General features: G+C 45.6%; 2 protein-coding genes and 1 non-coding gene across 3 annotated transcripts; 2 read left to right on the forward strand and 1 right to left on the reverse strand.

The window, feature by feature from the left end:
• The first annotated feature begins 665 nt into the window (after positions 1-665).
• On the forward strand, positions 666-4536 carry LOC114890303 (receptor-transporting protein 2-like). The gene is given in 4 exon segments (XM_029213729.1): positions 666-868; positions 916-991; positions 993-1183; positions 4029-4536. Coding segments are annotated over 4 exon segments (978 nt in total).
• Positions 4537-18522: 13986 nt separating this feature from the next.
• Positions 18523-18629, reverse strand: LOC114891389. The gene has a single exon (XR_003792497.1). It is a non-coding gene; the product is annotated as a U6 spliceosomal RNA (small nuclear RNA).
• Positions 18630-20857: 2228 nt separating this feature from the next.
• Positions 20858-22322, forward strand: SST (somatostatin). Its single transcript, XM_029215142.1, has 2 exons — positions 20858-21106; positions 21955-22322. The coding sequence occupies exons 1-2, from the start codon at positions 20969-20971 to the stop codon at positions 22165-22167; spliced, it is 351 nt and encodes a 116-aa protein (XP_029070975.1). The 5' UTR covers positions 20858-20968; the 3' UTR covers positions 22168-22322.
• Positions 22323-25409: the final 3087 nt, after the last annotated feature.

A 25409-nucleotide genomic window follows, 5' to 3' on the forward strand; every position in this document is an offset into this window, starting at 1 on the left:
CGGGGCAGAGCTGGGAGCAGCTGCCAAGTCACCTGGTCTTTTCCCTGCTGAGGCTGCCTCTCACCGCGGACTGTGCCTGCAGCTGGATTATGCAAATTTGGAGCCAAGTTCCCTTCTAGTTCCTAAAGGATTTAAACTGGGCATCAGGGAGCTGTGGGCACCCTATCACCTGCCTCTTTCAGGAGCAATGGAGGAGGCAGCAGCCGTCCGCACAGCACCAGCTTGCTCCCCCAGCAGCTGCCTGGGACCAGGAACCAAACAGGAGCTCTGACGGTTCTAGGACTTTATGAATCTACATTGTTATTACTGTGCTTCTCACAGCACATGAAGTTACATTCTGTCTCGCCAACTGGTCTGCGAGCTCCCCAAGCAAGGGAACCGCGCGTGTCAGGAGCGCAATAGTACTGCAGTAAATGAACATACGAGTTTGGGTTTGGAAGGCCTGAATCTGAATCATGGATGAACCACTTAGAGGTGTGTAAACCTCAGCTTCCTGATCTGGATGAAGGAGAGAATGATCCCCGCCTTGGCCAGCACACAGGTCAAGGGGCTAGTACTTGGCACACAGTAAATGATGGTCCCAGCACATCAGGGGGCATTTCCCCATCCTTGTTTCTCCTTGGTCCCCTAGGGTGTCACAGTCACCACAGCACATGAAGTGGAGAATGCCTGGAAGAACAGTAGGCGTGAAGCGAATTGTCCTTGCCTCCTGGAGACTCCTGGAGGCCTGGGTCAGCGTGTACTGCTTGCTGCACTTATGTCACTGCCCAGCCCTGCTCCCCCAGCCTAGCTCGGGGCCCTGGAACGCTCCTTTGGGACTTCCTTCCTCCCCAGCCCCGGCTCCAGCTGCCATGGTAACAGGTTCCAGGTGACAAAGGAAGTTGCTCAGTCCTGTTTCCTTCTGGTCCTGTCAAGGAGGATTTTCAGACCTCACGGACTGCACTGCCCTGCACCTACCTGGCCATCTTCTGTGTTCTCACTCAGGTTGAGCTCAAACTTCCAGCCCTGCCAGCAGGACCGTGTGTACTAGCCTGACCACGCGCGAGTGGAAGAAAGTCTTCTATGAGAAGACGGAGGCGGCCAAGCCGGCCGACAGCTGGGAGCTCATCATAGACCCCAACCTCAAGCCCAATGAGCTGGCCCCCGGCTGGAAGCAGTACCTGGAGCAGCATGCCTCCGGCAGGTAAGAGGAAGGTTGTGGCGGGCTGCGGAGAGCCCTGCGGCACAGCCCTGGGGGCACCTTCCAAGGGGAGGCAGAGATACGTGGAGCCCCATCCGGGGGTCAACTCAGGCTAGGGGGCAGAGAAGGAACTGCCAGGTGCGTCGAACCAGCCTCGGTTCTAGTCCCAGCTGTACCACTGACTCCTGGACGCCCCTGACAAATTGTATTCTGTCTTTGGGTCTGGGTTTTCCATGGTAAATAAAGAACTGTAATTCTTCAATGCTTCTGCAATCTCTGACATTTTAAATGTTTTCATATTTTCATAATTTGTTAAAGATTGGTAGGAACTGAGTGGAGGAGGCCGTGAGGTCCACTGGGGAAAGCCTTAGCTCTGGTCCTAGGTCCGTTCAGTCAACTCAGTGCAATTAGATTTGAATACAAAAAACACTTGTTGTCCACCTGCCATGTTCTAGAAACTGGCTCTGCAGCTAACTAAGTGTGAACCTGGGCAAGTCCTTTTCCCTGCGCGGTCTCAGTTTTCACATTTGCAAAACTAGAGAGTTGGCCTTAGGTGATCAATCAAGTCCCTTCCAGTTCTTTTACATATAGGTCTGTGACAAAAAGCTTTGGGCAGGAGTTTGGTAGGTCCTTATGGCCCAGCATCACATACATTATAGGAGCTGCATGTCTATCATAAAGCAAGGAGTCCTTGAGGTCAAGACGTCCATCTGAAGCCTCTACCTCTTCTAGAGCCTGGCTTGGGGGTGGGGCCTCAGAATTCACTGCCCAAGCTGCCTCAAGCTCATCTCCAGGATCTGTATGGGCCTCTTCCCTGGGTCCATTGAATCAAGGACAGACAGTAGCCCTAGGCCCCTGGGGAGGGCAACAGGGGGCTGTGTCCTGGGGGTGTGGACACACAGACTGGGCTGTTCACACATGCTTTCATGCTAAGTTCCTTGTGCTGGCGGTGGGAACAGAAGGAGGCAGGCCGTGGGTGAGGAGCTTACACCTGTACTCCTGCCCCAAGAACTGCAAATACTAGAGTGAACTTGCCTTTGGGACAAAAGTCAGAGAGGCAGAGGTTGTTTGGTTCATTTCAATTCAAATCCATTCAAGAGACATCTTTTGGGCACCCGTTACAGGCTGGGTCTCGGCTCTGTCTCTGACTAGCTGTGTGTGCAGAGGGCTCTTTCTCTCAATGAAATAAAAGTTTGACTAGATATCCTAAGGTCCCTTCCTACTAGGTCTGATGCTTTGAGATTTAAGATCTGAGGTGTGGCTTGAGGGAGGGGAAACATCTCTGGATTGGCTTGATTTAAAGAGGTGCAGAAGGAGGGGACTGAAGATGTGAAGCTCCGGGCTGGCTGGTGGGAGGGGTGCAAAGGGTTGGAAACTCAGGTGCAGGGGTCCAGGGGTTTGGGGCTGAGCTTCGTAGGCTCGTGGCTCCTCTTGCCTCAGGGATCAGCTGGTCCTATTCCTGGCTGGTGATCTGTGGCTCCCAGCTGGCCTCAGGCAGGGCTGGAGAGGCATCACCCTTGTGCATATTCTGTGCAGAGGCTCACCCTACCTGTAAGCATTGTAACCCTGGTGCCCTGCAGCTCTGGCCTAGCACAGGGAGCCAGGATGGAGGGGGACACTCCCCTTCTGGCTCAGGACCAATCAGGATGCTCTGGCCTGCCAATCCTGCCTTGGGCTGCACTGGGTCCTGTGCTGCGCTTATGTTGTCTGTGGGCCCCAGGGCTCAGGGCCAGGCTTGGCTTCATCTCCACCCCGCTGCGCTGCGTGGTGCTTGGCTTACAGTAGGTGCTGGGTGGTGTCTGTTGGACTGAACTGAGTTCATCATCAGAGGTCCTTCAGGGCCGTCAATAGGGATCCCATAGAGGGTTAGCAGTGAGGGCAGACTCAACCCAGTGGACCCTGGACTGCCTGTAAAGCCTTGGTAACAGGGGCCTGGAAGAGCTTTATCTCAGGGATGGAAGGAACAGCCACTGGACGTAATGAGTTCTCTGCCACTGAAGGGGTGCCAGCACTGGGTGGGGGCTGAGATGAAGCCTAGGCCATATGCGTCCCGGGCCACTTCCCTCCATGTTTCCTGAGGCTGGAACTCGAAGGGGCCCAGGTTAGACAAAGTGGCCTGTGTGTACATAAATGTACATGTGTGTGTGTGTGTGTGTGGAGGGGGATGCACACCAGGATACACCTTTCCAGTCTCTTCTGTGGGCCTGCAGTGGGATCTAGGGATGATTTGTCAAGGGACAGGAGAGTGTTCTTTGTGAAGGTGCAGGGACCAAACTCTGTAGTCCTCCCCCTGCTGGTGCGCCACCCATCCACCTGTCCATCCGGTGGGTTCTTGGTGATCTGTGCTTGGGACAGCTAGAGGCATTTCTTTGCCCCAGAATAGACAGGATGCATGAGTGAGATGTGTGGTCATCCCCCTTATCAGAGTCATGGGAGGTCTGAGCAGTAGGATGCTTATTGGACACAATTATCCGCATTTCACAGATGAGAAATAAGGCCCAGATTGGGGGGAGTGACCCCGTGCAGCATCCAGACCCATGTCCTGAGTGCATTAGGCTTGGGGGGGACAAAGGCCAGGGGAGGGCCCGCAGGAGGCAGGCGGAGAGCTCTGCTGGAAGCCAGATGGCTCCAGCATCTGGCTCCTGAGGATGCTGCTCCAGGCCGAGGGCAGCTCACCAGGAGGAGGCTGAGACACCTGCTCAGGCACTAATGTACCCCCGGGGCGGTAAACACTCCGCCTCAACTTCCAGGTATAGGCACACAGGGCTCCTCCTTTCCAGGCTCCTCCAGGCCGGCTGTGGCTGGGAGGGAGGCCCACCTTCTCCATCCCTGCCTCCCTCCCCCGCAGGTTCCACTGCTCCTGGTGCTGGCACACCTGGCAGTCGCCCCACGTGGTCATCCTCTTCCACATGTACCTGGACCGCGCCCAGCGGGCAGGCTCGGTGCGCATGTGCGTCTTCAAGCAGCTGTGCTACGAGTGTGGCATGGCGCGGCTGGACGAGTCGAGCATGCTGGAGGTGAACATCGAGAGCCTGGTGGACAACCTCATCACCAGCCTGCACGAGCAGTGCTACGGGGAGCACGGCGGCCAGTACCGCATCCACGTGGCCGGCCGCCGGGATGGCGGGCCTCACCGCAGCGAGTTCTGCGAGGCCTGTCAGGAGGGCATCGTGCACTGGAAGCCCAGCGAGAAGCTGCTGGAGGAGGACGTGACCTTCTCCGGTGCCTCCAAGCCACGGGCCCAGGAGGCATCGGGCTACAACTTCTTCTCCCTTCGCTGGGGCCTCTTCTGGGCCTCACTGTGCCTGCTCATTGTCTACCTGCAGTTCTCCTTCCGAAGCTCGACCTTTTTGTAGTGGAGCTGGTTGAGGGTGGGAGGAGGGTGCGTGGGGGTGAGAGTGGGGATGCGGTTGTGGTCCTGATTCTGCTACAGATTAAATATATAACGCTGGACAGCCCAGTCACCTCTTTGGACCTCAGTTTATTACTCTGCAGAATGTGGGTTGCTCTAGGAGATATTTAATGATCCTTCCATTAAAATTTACAGTGATGGGGGCACGGGGAGAAGGGACTAAGGTGGATTTAGAACTCTCCAGGCCTGGTGTTAGTAGTTATCTCACAGGGAGGTATCTCTTCCCTGCACCTCCTCCACCTCCATCTCTACACCTCCTTTTGCTTCATTTCCGTATCCCATACCCCATTAGGACCCCATTAGGACCCCATTAGGACGCGTCTTGTCCCTGCCTGATTCTCAAGCTCATCTTCAGCTGCTTCTGAGCATCCTACCATGGTTCCCCTTGGGGCGGGCAGTGGCCCACCCAAAGCAGCTTCAATCAATATTCAGCGCGTCTTGACCCGTCCCTCTCCTTGAGAGCCAGCTCCCACCATTCTGAAAACCTTCATTTTTTTACTCTGGTGTTAGAATCTGTTTGTCTGGAATTATTTAGAGCTGCACTGTCCAATATGTTAGCCATTAGCCATGTGTGGCTAAATTTAAATTAATTAAAATAAAATGAAAAATTCTGTTCCTCAATGGTACCAGCCATATATCAGGTATCATGTATCAAGCCATGTATCTAGTAGTGGCTACTGGTAACCATATTGTACTGTGCAGGTATAGAACATATTCACAGAAATTTCTATTGAATAGCACTGGTCTAGAACTTGAAATTCCCACTTCAATGTATTTTGTCTCATAAAATAAGAGGTGGGTACAGGTTTAAAGGCACAGCCTGAAGCCTTCTGGGGGCAGGGACAGGTGGGGTGGGGTATAGATACACAAATAAATATGTAGCCTCTGTGCTCTGTAAGTTGATTAGAATCTATGAGTCCCAGTGTTGCCTAAATTTATTTCCTGGGAAGGAAGAGTTGTAGAAATTCACCACAAGAGGATGGCTGTGTGTGTGTGTGTGTGTGTGTGTGTGTGTGTGTCTTGGTTTGGGGCCTGGAGAATATATTCCTGTGCTCTGCAGAAATGTGTGAGCTGTGGCACCACTACTTACACATGATGCAGTATCAGGTGTGATATTGCCCTCCTATATGAAAATACCTTGTAGAAGATTCTATAGCTGTCCCAGATCCTGGGGATGCTGAGGGAAAGGGCAGATGAGGCAGATCTGGGATCCTCCAGGTGACGGTGGGGCTGTGTGTCTCCATTCAGGGGGTGCGATGATCAAGCGGAAACATGAGCAGTGGAGACAGCGCCTGTCTCCCAGCCCCTCCCCCTTGCCCAGTCCATGAGACTGCCCCATGAGGGAGAACGTATTTGCTGTGCCTGTTCCCTCAGGCATAGCTGTGACTTGGGCAATTTGATTCATGGACTGACATCAGATGACCCTGTGCTTACTATTATCTGGAGTAGGAAAAGAAAGTGTCCCATTCACACCCCTAATTGTTCTCTGACATTCACACCTTTCTATAGCTCATCTTTAGAGTTTCTGCCCCAAGTGAGACCTGAAAACTGAAGATGAAGTTCAAGGTGGTGCGTTTGTCTGGTGGTGTGTTTGCCTGGATGTGTTTCCAGAGACGGACTGCTTTGGACACTGTGTCCCACCTGTCCGCTTATGTGCAGGCTGGCTTTACTCTTCTCTGGCTTTGGCAGGGAGCTTCTGGTGACTTGTCCGGATTCCTCTAGGGACTGGGTGCAGTAGAGGCGCAGGAAGAGGATCAGGCTGGTGTGTTTGTGAACCAGTGGGCGTGTGGGGTTGTGTTCATCTCCGCCAGCTACAGAGGATACTCAGCTGGGCCCGTGTAGAGCGTGTGCCTCACAGGGTGTTGTTCAACTGCAGACATATGGTGGCTCCTGGGAAGAGGAATGTCAGCAGGCCGGGTATCAGGAGGGTTCCAGAGGTCTCCAACCGCTCCCAGCTTGATGAAGCAGTACCAGCAGCACCTCTTACTGAAATGGTGGGGTATAAGGTTAAGGGTAGACTGCTCGGATTGTGTCAGGGGGAGGGTCAGGCCTCAGGTGGGTCAGCAAAGGTGAGGCCTCTGCGGTGGGCCTGGGGGTTGAGGGATGAAGAGCCACTGAAAATAGAGTGGGGGTGGGGGGGGATAGAGTAGGTGAAATGAGATGAGATCTGAGAAAAATTCCGGAAAGTGAACGTCTCCTTCAGCAGCCACTTCTTTTCAGTATATAAATATACCCGTGTCTTCTTCATATTTAACTCCAATGACCCCCTCACTGCCTTCACTTCCCTTTTGACTATTGCCAGGCATTTTTTAATTCCTTCAAAGCCCAGTTTCTCAAAGAGTAGATTATATTTATCTCTACTTCTTATTTACTCCTTAGCTCGTGGAAGTCTCATTTCCATGTCCCTAAAACTGTCACCCCGCCCCCCCATTGCCAAATCATCTCTATCTCACCTGGTCTCGCTGCTGCCTTTTACACTCCCTCCTTGAAGGTTCCGGGTCAAGGAGGGAGACGCCCTCTTAGGTCTCCCACTTCGGTTTCCTCTCTGCTGTGATGATATTCATTCTCTCAGCATCCCTTACGTGCTGGTGTTCCCTGAGATTCTCTCCCCTTGCTGGTTTGCTCTCTGTTACATACACCCGCCATGACTTAGGTTTCTACTGCCTATGAACTCCCAGTCCTTATAGCTCCTCTAAGTATTTCTACTGAGTTCCAGACCCACAGACCGATTGACCTGTCCGCTGGGAGATCCCTCAGCATGACCAAAGCTGATCTCATCATTTTGCCATCCTGTTTGCTGCTCTTACTTCAGAAATCTGGGAGGTGTCTCCTGACCTCTCTCACCACCCTACCCTATCCCGCACGAATCGGTCACCATGCCCTGTTGAATGTTCTTCCCAAATACCTCTGAGGTTGATCTTCTTTCTTTCCTTCCCACTTCCTGCTGCCCAAACTCATCATTTGTGTCCCTTGCCTCTGCAGCCTCCTTCAATATTGTCATGCCTGTAGCCTCCCCTGCTACAGCCCACCCTCCGCACTACCACTATCCTGGGGTGATTTTCTAATAATTGGATATGATCGGCTTTCTCCCCTGCTTGTGCTCTTTCCTGCTAGTGGATAAAACTTAGTCTCATTAGCCGGGCACACCTCATTTCCAGATACTAACAATACATACCATTTATTGAGAAGGACTCAAGAAACACTTTGCCAGAGGGCAGAGGCCCCCACTAACATCTGGATGACAGCTGGACTTCAGGCCAGCATCTGAAGACAGGGGGGGAAACTGGACTTCTAGAAACCTGGAAACAGAAACGTCTGAAAGATGTGCAAAAACTGTCTGCCAGGATGGCTGACAAGAGGTTGAGGAGAGAACTTTTGTCGATACTTGGTGTGAGGTTAACCCTGCGGGCATGGACGTTTGTCCCTGTGATGTGGAGTGAATATTTGTTCCTCGTCTCTCATGAGGCCTACGTGAGCTGTCAAGAGAGGCCCTGTCTTACTATTCTTATTCTTTTGTTCCTGTGTATATCCTGTAACTGCATCTGAGTTATAGGTATTACAAGAAGGCAGTGCCCTATAACCCTTGTGCGTGTCTTTGTGCTGATTTTATACCGCTGAGTAAGCGTATATGGCTTGTGCCGATTGCTGGTTGGCGGTTGCTTGCAGAGTACCTGATGAAGTGGACAGTGATGCATGGAAAGGAATTTGTGCTGAGACTCAGGATATCTGGGCACCAGTCCAACAATACAGTGGAGTGAGTCAATATAAACCCATTACCAATTCAGGAAAAACTGCATGGAGGATATCCTATGGTTATACAGCTGTTATCCTTCCATTTTCATCCAAAAGTCAACATCTATCTACTCTGATCTATTTTATTCCTGGTCTGTCCTAAGTTCTAGGATTACAGAGATAATTAGACATAGTCCCTGACTTGGAGGGCTCACGGTGTATGCTAGTCAATGCTAGGAAAGGGAACAACTTTGTCATACCTGGGGATGAAGGGTCAGAGATGGTTTCTTAGACCAGTCGTGCAGGGGTATGTTTTGTAGAAATGGTCAGGGGGTCAAGGATGGGGCTGATAGGGAGCCAAGGGCATCCCAGGCTGAGAGAAGAAAAAGGAAGACCCAGAGACATAGCTTATTTCATGCTCAGGAAGAGTAAGCAACCAAGTACCAGAAGAGAGCAGGATGGAGCCCAAGAGGAATCTGGCAGCACTGGCGAAAGAGGGCAGAAAAGCAAGGTGGGCTGGAGTTAGGTAAAGTAAGGAGTGAGGAGGGAGCATGAGAGACATTTTATTATCATTTTTAGAACTTGTCTTTAAAATCAAAAAAACAAAACAAAACAAGGTAGTGCTGAACAGCAATCCTACCCTTGTGTCTTCTACAAACATTTGAATGCCTACATATTTTATACTAGGCACTATGTATGTATTAAAGGAAGCATTCAGTCTCCCCCTCTTTCTGATCATTCTCCATCCATCTTTCTTTCACACTCAAGGAGCTAGAACAGTCTCAGTTCTCGTCTTTAGGTATAGCAATGAATGAGCTCTTCAGGCGTGCTGTGGGTAAGGAGAATTTGGGCTGCAAGTCCCCAAACTAATAACTGTGGTCAAACAACACAGAAAGATTTGTTTATTTAATGCTGAAAATCAAGTCAATTAACTAATTGAATAATCAGTGAAAGTAGACAATTTATTTCTGGTCCTAATTGTTCATGTATGCTGAATTCAGTTGAGAACAGAGTACCGCCGATTTTCCGTTTTGCTTTTTTATTCCTTTTTGTTTGTTTCTATAATAAAAGTGAATTACTTTCTTATGATTTAAATACGTATTTATCCACATTCATTATATACATATTGTAGTTCTTTAGACAAGAGTAAATGTCCCTAATAAAATAAAATATATAAAACTTTTGATTATGTATGCTTATGTGTGTGTGTGTGTTCTTTTGTTTTGTTTTGATCTTTTGCGGTACGCGGGCCTCTCACCGTTGTGGTCTCTCCCGTTGCGGAGCACAGGCTCCGGACGCGCAGGCTCAGCGGCCATGGATCACGGGCCCAGCCGCTCCGCAGCATGTGGGATCTTCCCAGACCGGGGCACGAACCCGCGTCCCCTGCATCGGCAGGCGGACTCTCAACCACTGCGCCACCAGGGAAGTCCCTGTATGTGTGTTCATATATCAAAGTGTTTATATGAAAGATGAGAAAGAGAAAAGCAGCCTTGAGAGCCGGCCTGGCACTCCCAGCTATGCCATGGTGCTCTCCTGTTGAACATAACTCCACTGAGCAGCAGCCTCAGACCAGACCACTCTGGGATGATACTAGATCAAGGCAAGCATAAGACCACTCCGTAGTCACATCTGAATATAGATAAGAACACAAACAAGGTCCAAACCACAAAAACGACTTACAACCCCCTATTCCGGCCACTATGAGGGGCTGCTACCTTACCAGTCACAGCTTCAGCTTGCTTCCTCTCTGTCTTCTCACCTTCTAGATAAGAATCATTAAGATTTCCAATCATAAAATATTCTCCACTTTCTGACAGCATCAATCCAGAGCAAAGTCACTTACAGCCTTCCCTCACCTGACACATGCCCCAGTGCTAGAGTGTGCCTGCTCTAAACCCTCTTACTGAGATGCTTCATGGTTCCCAAGGGCATCCTCCCTCTTTTCAATGAGTCAAAAAATCCAACTTTGTTCAGTGACACGTGTGTTTAAATTTAAAATGGGTGTTTCTAAATCTTAGGATAAAAATGAAATAAAATATATTTGCAGTTTATTTAGAAATTAGGGAGGAAAGCATCACATATAAAAATTATTTCTGTTTTAATGCTCCTTAGTTCTTTAAAAACTTATTTCACAGTATTGTTAGACTTTTAAAAATCGTTTTCCCATAGAAAGTTATACAACAAATGTCTATTCTAATACTGGTTATCTCTGCATCTTTAGAAAATACATTTTCGTTCACATTCTTATATCTATTTCAAGAAAGTTTCACAAGTTATTAATTCTTTTGGTAGATGGGGAAGAATTTCACATACCCTCTTTCCTGTCAACTCGGATTTCTAGTTTTGTTAGAATAATCTAGTATTTTATAAATAAATTAATAAAATACTTGATAGCTCATACACTCTCTTTCAAGAATTATATTAGACAAATGCGTTATGTTTCATAATATTAATTGAATAATCAACTCTTAAATCATATAGGTTTACTTCTTCTCCTCACCATGTTTATATAAGACGACTCCACTTTTGAGTTCTTTATTTTGATTTATTCTCTTCCTTTCTTACTTTTGTGAGTAATATTTTCAGAGAGAGAGAGAGTATGTGACTGGTCTGCCTATCTGAGAATGGCCTTTTTTTGCTCTTATTCCCCCTAAATAGATTGGCCAAGTATTACTTTTTATCATAACAATCTTTTTTTTTCTCTCAAAACTTGGTAGGCATTATTTCAATGTCTTCTGGAATTTATTGAGGTAGAAAAAAAATCCATTATCAGCCTAATGTTTCTTTCCTTTTACATTGCCTAATGTAATATATAAAAAAATTCATGCAATAACTTCACAAGTCTTGTAGAGGATATAAGCTGGAGAGTTTCTAAGGTTTTGCTTGTTTGTTTGTTTTATTGTTTCTTGTAGTAACGTTGTCCATAGGGGAGAGAGAGGCATTTACTCTGATTCTTTAGACTGTTTTCACGTATCTCCCCATCAGCCTGAAGTAAAACCCTATTCTCTCCCTACTTTGCATTTGATTATGCCAGTGAGGAACCTGCAGAGTTTGGAAGGTTTGCAAAATAGGTGGGTGCACAGGCTGAGTTCACCATCTTGAACCTCAAATTACTAGTTGCTAATTTGCATTTTAAAAATCTACTCCTGTAAACTAATTTGAATATTCACTAGAACAAGATAGTTATAAGTAAATAACTGATATAGATTTAGATGCATATTAGGTGATCTTTAAATAATTATTTTTTAATAATAAGTACACTTGTCTTTGGATTTGGGGCCCATGCAGATAATCCAGGATGATCTCATCTTGACATCCTGAACTGATTATATCTGCAAAATAAGGTCACATTCACAGGTTCTCAACACTGGCGATGACCTGGGGGCAAGGGAGCCCTCACATGTGAGACCTTCTTGGAAGCACCTTGCAAAGGGAGTGAGATTTCACTGCCATGTGGGTTCAAAAAGGTGATTAGGTCAGTGACTCTGAGACCAGCTATAAATGTGACATTGATTATGAGTACAGGTTCATGAGGTTAGAGGGTATTAAGGTTAAATATGAGAATGGTTTGTATTAGAAATGCGTTTTTCCAACTTTGCTTCCCCTTCAAGCTCTTTGTTTCTATGAAACTTTATTGCAGAAACCTGTTCAATGAAATAGAATTCCTGTCACACACTGGGTCCCCCTGCCTCTGCAGTCCCTGTGGCCTGTGTGCAGGGAGCCCAGGACCTAATTTGGGAAGCCTGGGAAGCCTTTATAACACAGGTTATAAAGTGTCTGAAGTTCCTTCTAGTACTAATTGTTTGATTCTATGGCTCAGATAGTAATCTGTATAATTTCCTAGATTGCGACTTTTTTCAAAACCAAGGATTGAGTTTTGGTCATCTCTGAATCCCCAACACAGTGTCTGGCACAAAGTGCTCCATAATCAAATGTGTGAAGGAAGAGGTTTTTGTCTGAGTACTTCTTTACAGCCCTAGCACCAAGCACAGTTCTCTCCGCATAGTGGGTGATTTAAAGAAGTTGGTGAAGGAAATAAATGAAGGAATGAATACAATCCTGCCCTAAAATTTTAGATGAAGTTGTCTTCTACCATTTGAGCCAGCAGAGGGCAGGCGAGCTCAGTTTAACAACAGCTTCCTCTGGGTAAGCTGAAGCAGCCACGCTTAGCCGTGGCCTTGCGGAGCAGGTCCAGTTGTTTCATAGGATTAGGAAATGCACAACCAGAAAAGGATGGAAACACAAAGCATGAAGGCCCAACACATTAATCCCCAAAGCTTTCTCTCTAGGATAATACTCTTGTCAGGGAATAAGGTTTTGTTCCAGGCTGATGGGGAGATACATAGATAACAGGGCAGGAACTGCCAATCTTACAACATGATTTCAACCACTTGGGTGGAAGGGATTCAAGAAACTTCACAGAAATAACATAAAACTAAGAGAATCAGAGGATCTGACTCTAATACTAGTTATGTGGTTTTGAGAGAGACCCTTCCCTTCTCTTGAATTCAATTTTCCAATGTGTAAACCCAGGGGAGGCACTAGATGCTTTTGAAGGTCCTGGTCTGTGGTTGGGTCCACTTCTGGCCGCAGTCCTGCCTCTGCCCTCAACAATTGGTGTTGTATCAGGAAAGCCAGTGAAGCAGGTGCTTTGGACCTGACGGGGCCAAGCCAAGTCCATTGTGCTTGGGGGTCCCCAAGTCAAAGGTGGGAAAGAAGAGAACGGTAAAAGGGAGAAGGAACTGAGCAGAGTGAGATGAGAGAAGAACAGAGGTGGGCGGTAGTTTGTGACTCCATCATTTTCTACAAAGGTGGAGCCCATTCTAGTAGCAGACTATAATTCAGTTCTTAAAATATATAGACCTATAAGTCAGAATCTTTGCAGTTGGGTCCCAGGCATCTGTGCTTTTAAAATGTTTCCCAGGCAATCCTGGTGTGAAGCTAGAGTTAAGATCCACCAATCTAGGTTAAGATTATAGTTTGAGTGTGGGAAATTGGAGCTGTAGAAGGGATACTTTCACTCCATGGGGCACTTCTGTGTTTATATAGCCCCTATCATGCCGTTTCAAAGGGGGGGGGGCGGGTCTCAGGAGCACGTCGAAGAGGAACTTTGCCATCTGTTGTGTACTATTCCAGGAACAGGGCCATAGGTCTCTGGCCTCATTTCTCAATCCCCATTGGTCAAGACAGCTCTTCCCCTGCCAACTGCACCGGGAAGGCTCATGCAAGACCTGAGACTTAACACCTTGTTTTTAGGAGGAAAATAGGTAAAGAGAACTGGGAGACGTTCGCTGGGTGGCACAGTCGGGCAGAGCACAGCTCGATTTCATTTCACTGGGGAGCTCTGAGCAAAAGCCATAGATCAGCAAGTGGGATGCTTCTGCAGAGTCCAATGGACCTACAAGGAGAAAGGAATCTGAGAGGATAATTAGGGGCAAAGTCTCCTTGCTTGTCTCTGGTAAGAGAGAAAATGTTGGAGTGGCAGACAGGGATCTGACATCAGCCCAGCTCTGCACTAACTATGTAACCTGAGGCCTCCATTCCCTTGTTTGGTTGATATTAACACATGATCAAACATGAAACTACGCAGAGGTAAGTCAGCAGTGGTACTCTCTTCTATTGTGTGCCAGGGACATACGTGTTCCTCATTGGTTGGTGGATGTGTCCTCCCTAGGCCTTCCAGTGAAGTCCCTTATCTTTCCAATGACTATATTAGCATATTCATATGACAGCTTCAGTTAGTTTTTAGCAGATAGGAACAATTACACAGAACAGTGTTCAGGGTTTTTTCCTTTGCTGAAGCTCAGAGATTACTAAGGGACCAACGGATATGTGTTCCTGAAAGTATCCGCTACCTAGGGTTGGGGGTCAAGTGATACAGTCCTCAGTTACCTGAGGTTCGTTCTACCTACAGAATCCACAGAGACCTCACATATAAGAAGAAGAATTTTTCTTCTACTAAATCAACATTTTTCAGCAACTATTCTATGCTTCACATTCTTATGGTCTCTGAGGAAAATACAAATATGACAGAAACAAGATTTCTGCTCTCAGTGAAACTCTAGGCTCATAGATGAGACATACAGACTCTCAAGGAACAGAAATGTGAAGTGACCTAGAATGGTCTCTACTAGAGGCACAAAAGACACACCCTTGGGCACAGGAAGGGACCATAGTAATTCTAAATGAGAAGCTCTTGACTTAAAGTAAGCTGTATGATGTTAACAGTCAGAGGTGGGTCCGAGGTATTCCAGGTGGAGGGAGCAGCATGTACACAAAAGTGGATGCGGGAAACTGCAGAGTGTGTACAGGGAAGAACAGGTGGTGGTGGGGAATGGGAAGGCGGAGAGGTTAGGAGTGACACAGAGCGAGACTGAACAGGACATTTAGGGTCTGAGGAAACATGGCCGCCAGGCTGACGTGTTTACATTTGAACTAGCTGGCACTGGGGAGTCATTGAGAGCTTCTGAGCTGGAAGTGATGGGATAGAGACCAGAGAGGAGACTACTGCAGGAGACCAGGCCTGAGCTGTCATCACTCACCCACCCATGGAAGAAGTTCACCCCTGGGCTTCATTCAGTGACCCCTTCACCCTCCATTGTCTAAAGCGATCACTTTAGGCCAGGCTTTGTGGAAGTTGGTGAAAGCCAATTTGGCGGGAAAGTCTGGCTTCTCTACCATCAGCAACTCCAGGGGCATGAGCTGACACTCTTCCAGCTGAAATCCACCTCAGCAGAAGCCCTTAGAGAATTGCAAGTTCTCATTCTCATGCTCCAGGGTGGTAGGGTTGCTCTACGAGGAAAGGTCCTTAGGGTATCGTCACCTAAGCACTCTTGCCCTTGGGCAGGAGGGGTTTGCGTGCTCCCTATAGCCTGCCCCCAGCCCCAGCAGCACATCCAATAAATCTGCCTCTTCTCCAAGTGATCTCCCAACTTTACTTAGGTCAAAACTGTCCTTTAGGCGACTGTAAGCAAGAAGACAATTCAGCATATATATTCACACTAAAGTGTTAATAACTTTCAAGTTTTAATATGCTACGTCTCCAAGAAAATGTAGAGAAGAGACTATTTTCTAATAGTCTAATAGTCATAGACTAATTCTAAGGGTTGAATTTCAGCACCAGTCTGCTGCATTTCTGTGAGAGATCTTCCTGGATCTTCAGATCATACCCTACAGTGTCCTCAGAGGAAGGGCAGTCTGACTAGTTGGGTCAGAGCATCATTGAGGACACTCTAGCTTCCAGAAGCTGGCTCATTGAATATCACCCCAGGCGCTGGCTGACGGCCTCCCTCTGGGCAGCAACAACAAAAACAGGACTTTATCTTTTCATCATGTTTTATGGATAACCAAGCACTTTCACTTACACTTACAATGTCCGACCTGGTTCTTAAATCATATTATAGCAAAAGCAAGGATTATTAGGCCCATTTTAAGCAAGAGAAAACTGAGGACTTAAGTCTAGGGCTTCAGACATCCAGGCCAGAGCTTTTTATACTATACCATGTTGCTTTTCCCCACCGCCTATAATTCTCACTTTATTCTGGCTTGGAAGTAAAATGGTTTTTCACTTACAAAATGTCCAAGAGAAGTTTTTGTCAGAAATCCACTTCCTGCCCTCTCAGAAATTTGTAGAACTTGAAAGCATTTTAGGGAATGTCTAGACCACTTGTTACCAATTGTTCTTCTCATTTCCTTAACTTGAGATCCAAGCGAACCATTAGCACGTCTGGTCAACTGTACTTCAAAATAAACTTCACACCTAACCAGTCCTCAGCTCCTTCATAGCTGTCGCTCTTGCCCAAATACCATCTGCTCTTGCCTGAACTAGTCTGGGGAATAAGGTCCCCCAAACAAGCACAAACCACCTTCCCTTCCATGGAAACAGGCCTTGGGGGTTGGCTACAGTAGTCTCAGGTTGGCTACAGTAGTCTCGGGTTGGAGGTATGAAATGCCTTTATGCCAAGCCAACCAGCTTGGGTATTTAAGGGAGAATGTGTCCCTTCCATCCTGGCTCTTCTTTTCTCTTAAATGGTTCTTAGACTCCTAAGTTATCTTCCTGACTCTGCTGCTCTCTTACAGTTAATTCTCCACTTTAGCAGAAGGCATTGATTTAAAAAAAAATCAAATGAGGTCAATCCCTTGCTCAAAATCCTCCAGTGGTTTTCTTACCATGGTCTTCAAGGCTCTATGTGATCTGGCCCCTGTCTGCCTTGCTGGTCTCATCTCCCAGCCCTCTCTGATTCACCCGCTCTGTTCGAGTTCCCTTGCCTTGTTTCTGATGCTTGAATGTACCAAGCATGCTTCTACCTCAGGGCCTTTGAACAGATTGTCTTTCCACCTGACAAGGAAATATCTTTATTCAGATATTTGCATGTCTAGCTCCCTCACCTCATTCAGGTCTCTGCTCAAATGGTTCCTCCTCAGGAGGGTTTTCCCCGAGTCATCATGCTTTATACCTTGTGTTAATTCTTAGCAACTCGAACATAATTAATTAATTGATGTGTTTATTGCTTGTCTTTCTCACTAGGACTTTGTCTATCTAGTTCACTACTATATTATGAACCTCTCAAGCAGTGCAGATTCTCAGTACTTATTTGTAGAAGGAATTTGAGTGAATCAATTTTACAGATGGAGAGACTGAGTCCAGGTGGGGAGGGCAGGTCAGCACCAGAAGCAAGATGCAAGAGCAAATTTTCCTTCTAATAGGCCTGCGAAATACCCGCTGCATCCGGCTTCCTCCCTCATATTACATAAAAGCCAGGTTCTTTTCCAATATAAAGTTCTCAATTTGAGAAACAGCATTTTAACATCACAGTGTGCTCTACTTTGCCCCTTTGTCTTCTCAGAGTCAAGCTTGTTGATGATCAGGGCTGGAAAGAACCACAAAGGTTGCCTATCAAGCCTTCTATTTTGCAGATGAAGAAACTAAGGCCCAGAGAGGAAGCCCCCAGCTGGACTGTGGCACAACCAGAACTAGAACCCAGGTCTCTGGACTCCAAATACAGTTACTTTCTGCTTCCCTGCACTGCTTAATACTGAACACCTGATTACTCATAGAGTTTACTGTCTCTTAACTGAAATGAGTTTTTGCTCCTCATATTGGCAGGTAGTCACCCCCAAATGTACATTTCACAGGGAGGTGGGAAATCATATCCCGGTTGGAGAGCAGCACATGAAAGGGGCCTAGATGCCCCCTCGAGGCCCTTGCATCCTGGCTGTAGACTGCTCAGCCAGGAGGTGTCCCCGGCATCCCTGAGTCAGGGGAGGAGGAAAGTTGCTAAACTGATCAGCAGCCTCCCTCAACCTTGCCACTTCCTGCCCGGGTGCCCTTGTGCGAGGCAGAGGCAGCTGTGCTCTCAGGGACTCAATTTCCTCCTCTGTGAGATGGGGCTAGCATGCCCTGTCGTACTGGATGAGAAAATACTTTGTGAACCACAGAAGGCTGCACAAGGATGGGGTCTATCATTCTTAGAGACCAAGGTCTGGGAAATAGGGTCCCCAGTACAACCACAGACAGCGCCCCCCTGCCCCCCTCCAGCCTTTGGGACTTGGAAGCAAGACCCTGGGGGTTGGCTGCAAAGGTCTCAGGTTGGGGAAATTTCAAGTGTCTTTGTGCTAAATCAAACTTTATGCAAAACTTGGCCATGGGAAGGGGGCTTAAGGAAGAATTTGTGTCCCCTTTTGTTCTTCTTTCTTTCTTAAGTGGTTCCTAGACTCCTAACAATTTGAGGATTATAAAACTAAACAGAACAAAAGCCCGGAAGTCATCTCATCCACAGCTCCAGCACTTCAGCAAAGGTATGAGGGAAGCCACCCAGACTTACTATTCCCAGGTAGGTACTTAAACAGCTAAAGATCATGAGTATTTTTTTTTAAATACCAAATCATTCCACTTACATAAAGTTCAGAAACAGTCACAACTAACTTATCATGAGAGACATCAGAAGGGTACTTGCCTCTTGAGGAGCAATGGACTGAAACGGGGCACTCAGAAACTTTGAAGGTGATGAAATATTCTATATCTTCATTCGCACGTTGGCTTCATAGGTTTATAGGGGTGTCAAAGCTCACTGAACTGTACACTTAAGACCTTTGCATTTTACTGTATATAAATTAGACTGAAATAGACTGACTGAACTGGAATGTTTTCCTTGTAACTTCTGATATTGCATTGTATGTTGCATTTTCTTTGTTCCTGAAAAATATGGAATGCTTCAAGAATTTCTGTGTCATCCTTGCTCAGGGGTCATGCTAATCTTCTCTGTATCGTTCCTGTTTTAGTATATGTGCTGCTGAAGCAAGCACCATGAGTATTTTTTATGAGAAATAGCTGAGAAGGAAAGAGGAAGTAATGGAAGGAGGGGCTTAAGAGAGGAAGAGACTACAGGCAGAGACTGGGATAGATATTGGGTAGGCAGAATGGGAAGGGAGGGAGACGTGCAGAGAAGGCAGAAGGAAGCCAGAATGAACCAGAACAAAGTCAGAAAATGACTGGGGAGAGGGAAGTACAACAGAGAGGGATGAGGATAGGGAGTGGGGAAAGAAAGTAAAAAGGGGATTGAATAAGGAAGATTTGGAGAGAGAAATTCAGAGAAAGGTTTGGGAAAGGAGAAAGAGGAAAAAGGAGGATAAAGACGTGGAAGGAGAGGAGCAGGCATCTGGGGAGAGAAGTAGAATAGAGCATAGAGCAAGATGGAGGGGCTACTATTTGTTCTTTGGCTGGCTCCTGTTTTAGGAAAATTCTTCTCTACTCAATGGGGCGGCCAAGGGCAAGCCTTGAGTGGAAGAGATGTGAGATCATTTGAGGGTGCCTTGGGACAGTTGGGTTGACATAACTAGACTCTGAACCCGCAGCTAGAGGCCTAGGAGGGTTCCAGGATATATAGAGAAAATAACATGCATTGTGTTCTGCAGTCTGAGATCCTTTGCTCTCCCAGACTATTCCAACACATGTGAGTGACTTTTTAATGCCTTACTTGTTCTAAGCCTTGTCTGGACTCACCAAGCCCTGGAAGCTTTAGCACTCCTTGCTGTGCCTTCTCTTATTGCTCTAGCTTACAGACACAAAAAGAAAAGGTGACAATTATTCAAGCCATTCAGGACACCTCCCAACCCCTCCTGCCTCTCAACACTGTGGTCTTGGTCTAAGTATTGAGAATACATATGTGATGCCTGGCTGGTGACAGGATTAGTCAAGTTCTCTGCTTCACTTGGTTTCTGAAGATACAGGAATGTTTTTCAGCTCTTATGAACTTGAAGCTTATAAAATGCCAGCCCTTGAAGAGCCTGCAGGGATTATCTGGTCCATGCCAGGACATTAGCTGGCCATTCCTTGATAAGGAATTATTCTGGGGGAAAAAAAAAAGAAAAGGAAAAGCTACCAGAACTCGGATCAGGACAGCAAACATCTAACTAGACCACAACCAGAATTCCACAACAGCATTTCTCAAACTTCCTTTTTATTTGTGTGGGGAGTAGGGGAGCACTGTTGATGCTTTCTTCACACAGAGGCTTACAATAACGGTCACTTACATTCAAGGGATTCCTGAACTTCCGTATGTCCACACTGGGAGTCCCTGACCTAAAATGGCTACAACTAGCCAGGAATCCATTAGAAAACTCAGAGTTAAGTGAAAAGAATCCTAGTTTGGAATGTGGAGGTCTGGTCCTTGCTCCAGCTGTGTACTATGTGAGCCAGAGAATTTCACTGCCCATTTCTAGGCTCAGTGACTCAAACTCTGAAGTTTAGTAGATGTTTTCTGAGATTTCTTTCTAGCTCCAAGTTTCTAGCACCAAAATGGAGTCAATCTGACTTTTTTTTCCTTTAGCATTTTTTGTCACAGTCGAATGGCAAGCAGACTACAAGTGTCTCTGGTGCTGAGAAAGAGGGATGGAGGGTGAGTTTAAGGTACTCTTCCATTATAAGGAAAAGTGAAGTTCTTTTAGAGCCCCATTACATCTTAATCTACAAGACTCTTTACAGAGTTAATGGAGAAAGGTGACTTAGTCTTTCTAAAATCCACACTCCATTTTCAAATCTGTTCTTAGAGGAATGCTTATGACATTCACTGTCACAAAGCATGCTTGTAACCATCTCCACTTGTCACACTCATATACTTTTGCATTTGGTTCTCCTAAAATGTTTGAGCATGAGGATGGATAGAATTGCCTGGGCACATTTATGTGTATGTGGCTGAGTGTGTGATAGTGCATTTGCTTCTCCAGGGGCTGAGTGTTTGAGTGTGTGTAATTAAGTGTGCACATGTGTGAGTGAAATTATAGAATGTGTATGTGCGTAGCACTGAGTGACTATAAAAAGATTGTGTAGATGGTGTGACGTGTGGAATCGTGTGTGCCTGTGCCTGTGCAGGATTTAATTTTTTTAAATAAGCCACTTTTGATTGTGTACCCTCCTCTCACTTCTGTGATTGATTTCACGAGGGTAATGGTGCGTAAAAGCGCTGGTGAGATCTGGGGGCGCCTCCTAGTCTGACGTCAGAGAGAGAGTTTAAAAAGGGGGAGACGGAGGAGAGCATACAAGCCGCTTTAGGAGTCGCGAGGTTCAGAGCCGTTGCTGCTGCCTGCGATCAGCTCCTAGAGTTTGACCAACCGCACTCTAGCTCGGCTTCTCCGGCGCCGCCGAGATGCTGTCCTGCCGTCTCCAGTGCGCGCTGGCCGCGCTCTCCATAGTTCTGGCTCTGGGCGGTGTCACCGGAGCGCCCTCAGATCCCCGACTCCGTCAGTTTCTGCAGAAATCCCTGGCTGCTGCCGCTGGGAAGCAGGTAAGGAGACTCCCTCGACGTCTTCTTTCCCCTCTCCAGAACCTCTCAACCTTCCCTAGCCTTGCCTCTGATCCCTTGGGTGAATTTAAGAGGTGCTCTCAAAGAGTGCCGGTGCTTTTCTGGGTCCCTTAGCTACCAAAGCTCACAGGAAAACTTTCAAAGTCCAGAATCCCTTATTACCTCTTTGTTTCCCCTGATCAGCGCAGTAGGTCACTGTTCAGGTGAGTTCTTTAGCATTCAAGAAAATTCCAAGACCTTGGTAACTGAGCTCGAAGGGATGATGGCATTGATCCCCGGTGCTGACCGCGGGAGGTGCTGACCCAGGTGCTGAAAGCACGGACCTCTGAAGCTGCTACTGTCCTAAGCACCACCTCCCTCCCATGCAGCGGGGTTGGGGGCTAACTGGCACTTTACAGCCAGAACACAATATGTTTACGATTGTGAAAGGTCTCGTTCTCCACAGCTGACTTAGTAAAAATGGTAAGAACAATTCTAGTTTGTAGCTCATGATATGGAAATTGAGTTAAACAAACTGTTGGCTCATGTTGAAAAACTAACGATCTATTTCTTTCTATGTGTGTATTTTAAACCTACAGAAGCAGAAAACTTGCAGAAACATTTGAGTTTTTAAAGCTTCTTTGTGTACTTGGTGATTATAACAACAGCCCTTGTTTTTATATCCTTAACCAATTTTAAGTGTGAAAAAAAATTGCACAGCTGTGAAAATTGGGGTTTGGGTGTGGTTAAATCTGTTTTTCAAGCAGGCTTTTCCATTTCTTCTTCTCCACCATCCTCATTCTTATCTTCTCTCTCTCTCTCTCTTTCACTCTTCCTTCCACCCCATGCAGGAATTGGCCAAGTACTTCTTGGCAGAGCTGCTCTCTGAACCCAACCAGACAGAGAACGATGCCCTGGAGCCTGAAGATTTGTCCCAGGCTGCTGAACAGGATGAAATGAGGCTGGAGCTGCAGAGATCCGCTAACTCGAACCCGGCCATGGCACCCCGAGAACGCAAAGCTGGCTGCAAGAATTTCTTCTGGAAGACTTTCACATCCTGTTAACTTTACTAATTATTGTTGTCTGTATAAGACCTCTGATTCCTCTCCTCCAAACCCCGTCTCTCCTCCCTAATCCCCCCAATCCTCAGTAAGACCCTTGCATTAGGAATTGAAGACTGTAAATACAAAATAAAATTATGGTGAAATTATGAAAAAAAGGATTTTGGTTTCTTATTGAGTTAAACCTTTGTGTTCAATACTATATGATTAACTTCATTTGTGATTTCAGTCAAGTTCTTTGAGATATGCACTCCAAATCTCACAGACATACTGTTTAAAATTCCCTGTGGTAATAAAAGTTATGTTTTAAATGGTAACCCAGATAGTTTGGGTTATTATAAACATAAATAATCTCAATTAACTCTATGAATTCTAGTTTTAATCCAGCAGTAGTTATTGGAAGGGGCTGCCACAAACATCAATTACATTTTAAATACACTTAAAATTATATGTTGAAATGAGTATTAGTATTAATGGCTGAAATGTCCAACTAACCACCAGGCTGATATGTAAAATAAATGATACATAAAAAATAGAAGGGAAAAATCACTTAGAAGTTGGAGGAAAGAAGCTGGCTTAAATAGCTAAAATAAAGTTCTGAGCTTTTAAGATGTGTTTATAGTTTGTGAACATTTATCTGGAGAAGAACATTGCTTTAATATCTTCTTTGACAATCCTCTCTGTAACTGAACACGGTTAAATGACTGCTTCTGTTTTAAAAGTAAGCTCCTGGGCTGCCCTGGTGGCGCAGTGGTTGAGAGTCCGCCTGCCGATGCAGGGGACACAGGTTCGCGCCCCGGTCCGGGAGGATCCCGCATGCCGTGGAGCGGCTGGGCCTGTGAGCCATGGCCGATGAGCCTGCGCGTCCGGAGCCTGTGCTCCGCAACGGGAGAGACCACAACAGTGAGAGGCCCGCGTACGGCAAAAAAAAAAAAAAAAAAAGTAAGCTCCTAAATTTTTTTCCTCAGGGGGAAATACCAACTTAATTATAAGATTCCAACATGAGAGCTATGGGTTGCAAGAAACATGTGTGTTGGGTCACCTCAGTGAATGCAACACTATTGAAGGTATCAGAGTACAATATCATAATTGCAGAATAACAGAAGGAGATATCTCAAGACTTCTTTTGATTTTATCAAAGTGAGAGTCAAATAAAAATGCAAACAATAATAAAAATTGTACCTGCTAGCTATTATTATTAGTACTGTAATAACATACTAAGTGGTACTGCTCAAGACAGAGATAAAAACATTGCTAATTTAATTCACAGAGACCTTAAAAAGGTGTCCCTTTGGGGATGTGTGTTTTAACTATCAACTGTATTTCTGAATAACTGCTAGAATAAGAAACCAAATATAAACACAGAAACTCAGTGTAAATCCCCATAGTATGAACTTTCTGATGGGAGCATATAAACATCTAAGAGGAATTTCTTATTTTACTGAAGGTATTTATGTTAGATAATACACGTTTTTAATATGAATGTGCTTAGTGGAAGTTAATTCCTGAACAGCTGATCAAACAAGAGAAAATCTAAGCCACTTTACTAGTCTCTGTGAAAACAGAACATCCTTTGAGGTACCGGTACATCTTTTATTTACAAGGCATTTAGGAGGGAATTAATGTGTCCACTTAGGGGATCTGTCTCTGTTAAAGGCCTTATGTACCTCTGGTTACCAACCAACTCAATGGAGTAATAGAATCACATTATTATGATTAAAGCACAGGAGAGAACACAGCTTAATAGTTTCCCGAGGAGTGCATAGATTGTATGGGTGCCAGGGGATGTTAAGTTTTTAGTATCATCTTTAGTTGTCAGTTCCCAACAGTAGTATGGTAATAATTGGCAAGAATTATATAGTCATGTGCCTATATATATATATATATATATACACACACACACACACATATATATATATTTTTTTCATTTAAAGATTAAGTTGAATGGAACATTTAATCACAGTTAGTTACATTACAGCCTCATTTTTGCCACCTTCAAAAGTAGAGGGCCGTACTGGCAAGGGTACCCATACTCCTTCCAGATGTGACTGCCGTTTTGTGTTTCAACACTGACAAAAGTGTTAAAGGAGGACTGATTTTGGTCATTTTAATTAAGATATGGAGCAGAGTTATTTAAAAGATATATATAGAAGGTTTCACTTTTTACTTCCCATTTAGTTCATTTGTGTTCCTCTTTTTGTTTTTATTTATTTATTTATTTATTTTTGAATTGTGTTTTATTTTATTTTTTTATACAGCAGGTTCTTATTAGTTATCTATTTCATACATAGTAGTGTATATATGTCAATCCCAATCTCCCAATTCATCCCACCCCCTTCCCCCCTTGGTATCCATACATTTGTTCTCTACATCTGTGTCTCTATTTCTGCTTTGCAAATAAGTTCATCTGTACCATTTTTCTAGATTCCGCATATAAGTGATATTGTACGCTATTGGTTTCGCTATTTGTTTTTCTGAAGTTTGATTCACTGCAAGAGTCTAGTATTCTAGCCTGTTTACCACCTAGCCACAACGAACTTTTCAGATTATATTTTCCTTCCTCTTTAATGCAACCACAGGCTTCAGTAGTCCTGAACTACCTGCTCTTTCTTTTAATGGGATCGCTTGGGCAAGGTACTCTTCTTTCCTGGGCCTTGGTTTCCCCATCTGAAAACAGGCAATACTAATAAAGCCAATCCCTTAGAATTACAAGGATTCACCAAGATCATGTGTTTAGAGGTCTTAGTACATGGTAAACAGTTGGTAAGTTACATGTTATAACTGGTGTTATTTTTTTTCTCACATGTGCTGTGCTTTCTAAACTCTCTTTCTTTGCTTTTGCTCTTTCTTGTCATTTCCACAGGTCCAAATCTAAGCCAGCCTTCAAGATTTGTTTTATAAGCTTCTTGCTCCATAAAATTCTTGCTCTGAGCCCTCAGTTGGGATATCTCCCTTCTCTATTAATCTATATCTCTACCAAGAGGTTCACTTATCACTTCCTGCCATTTATTATAGTTGTATGAGTATATGTAAGAGGGTGAGTATTTGTGTATGAACTTCCAATGAAAAAATATATGTCAGATTCACATATAAGGTGCAATCAGTACCTCAAGAAATGCACATAGCAGGTTCTCAGTGTTCACAGAAGAATGAATGAATGATCCATGTGCTTGCAGTCTCAAGCGAAACAAATCTCTATTACTAGGCAACATCATTTTTTTTCTTAAGAATAGCACAGGAAAATG

Source organism: Monodon monoceros, unplaced genomic scaffold (genome assembly GCF_005190385.1).
Source record: "Monodon monoceros isolate NGI ecotype Baffin Bay Population unplaced genomic scaffold, NGI_Narwhal_1 Super_Scaffold_11, whole genome shotgun sequence".
Lineage (NCBI taxonomy): Eukaryota > Metazoa > Chordata > Mammalia > Artiodactyla > Monodontidae > Monodon > Monodon monoceros.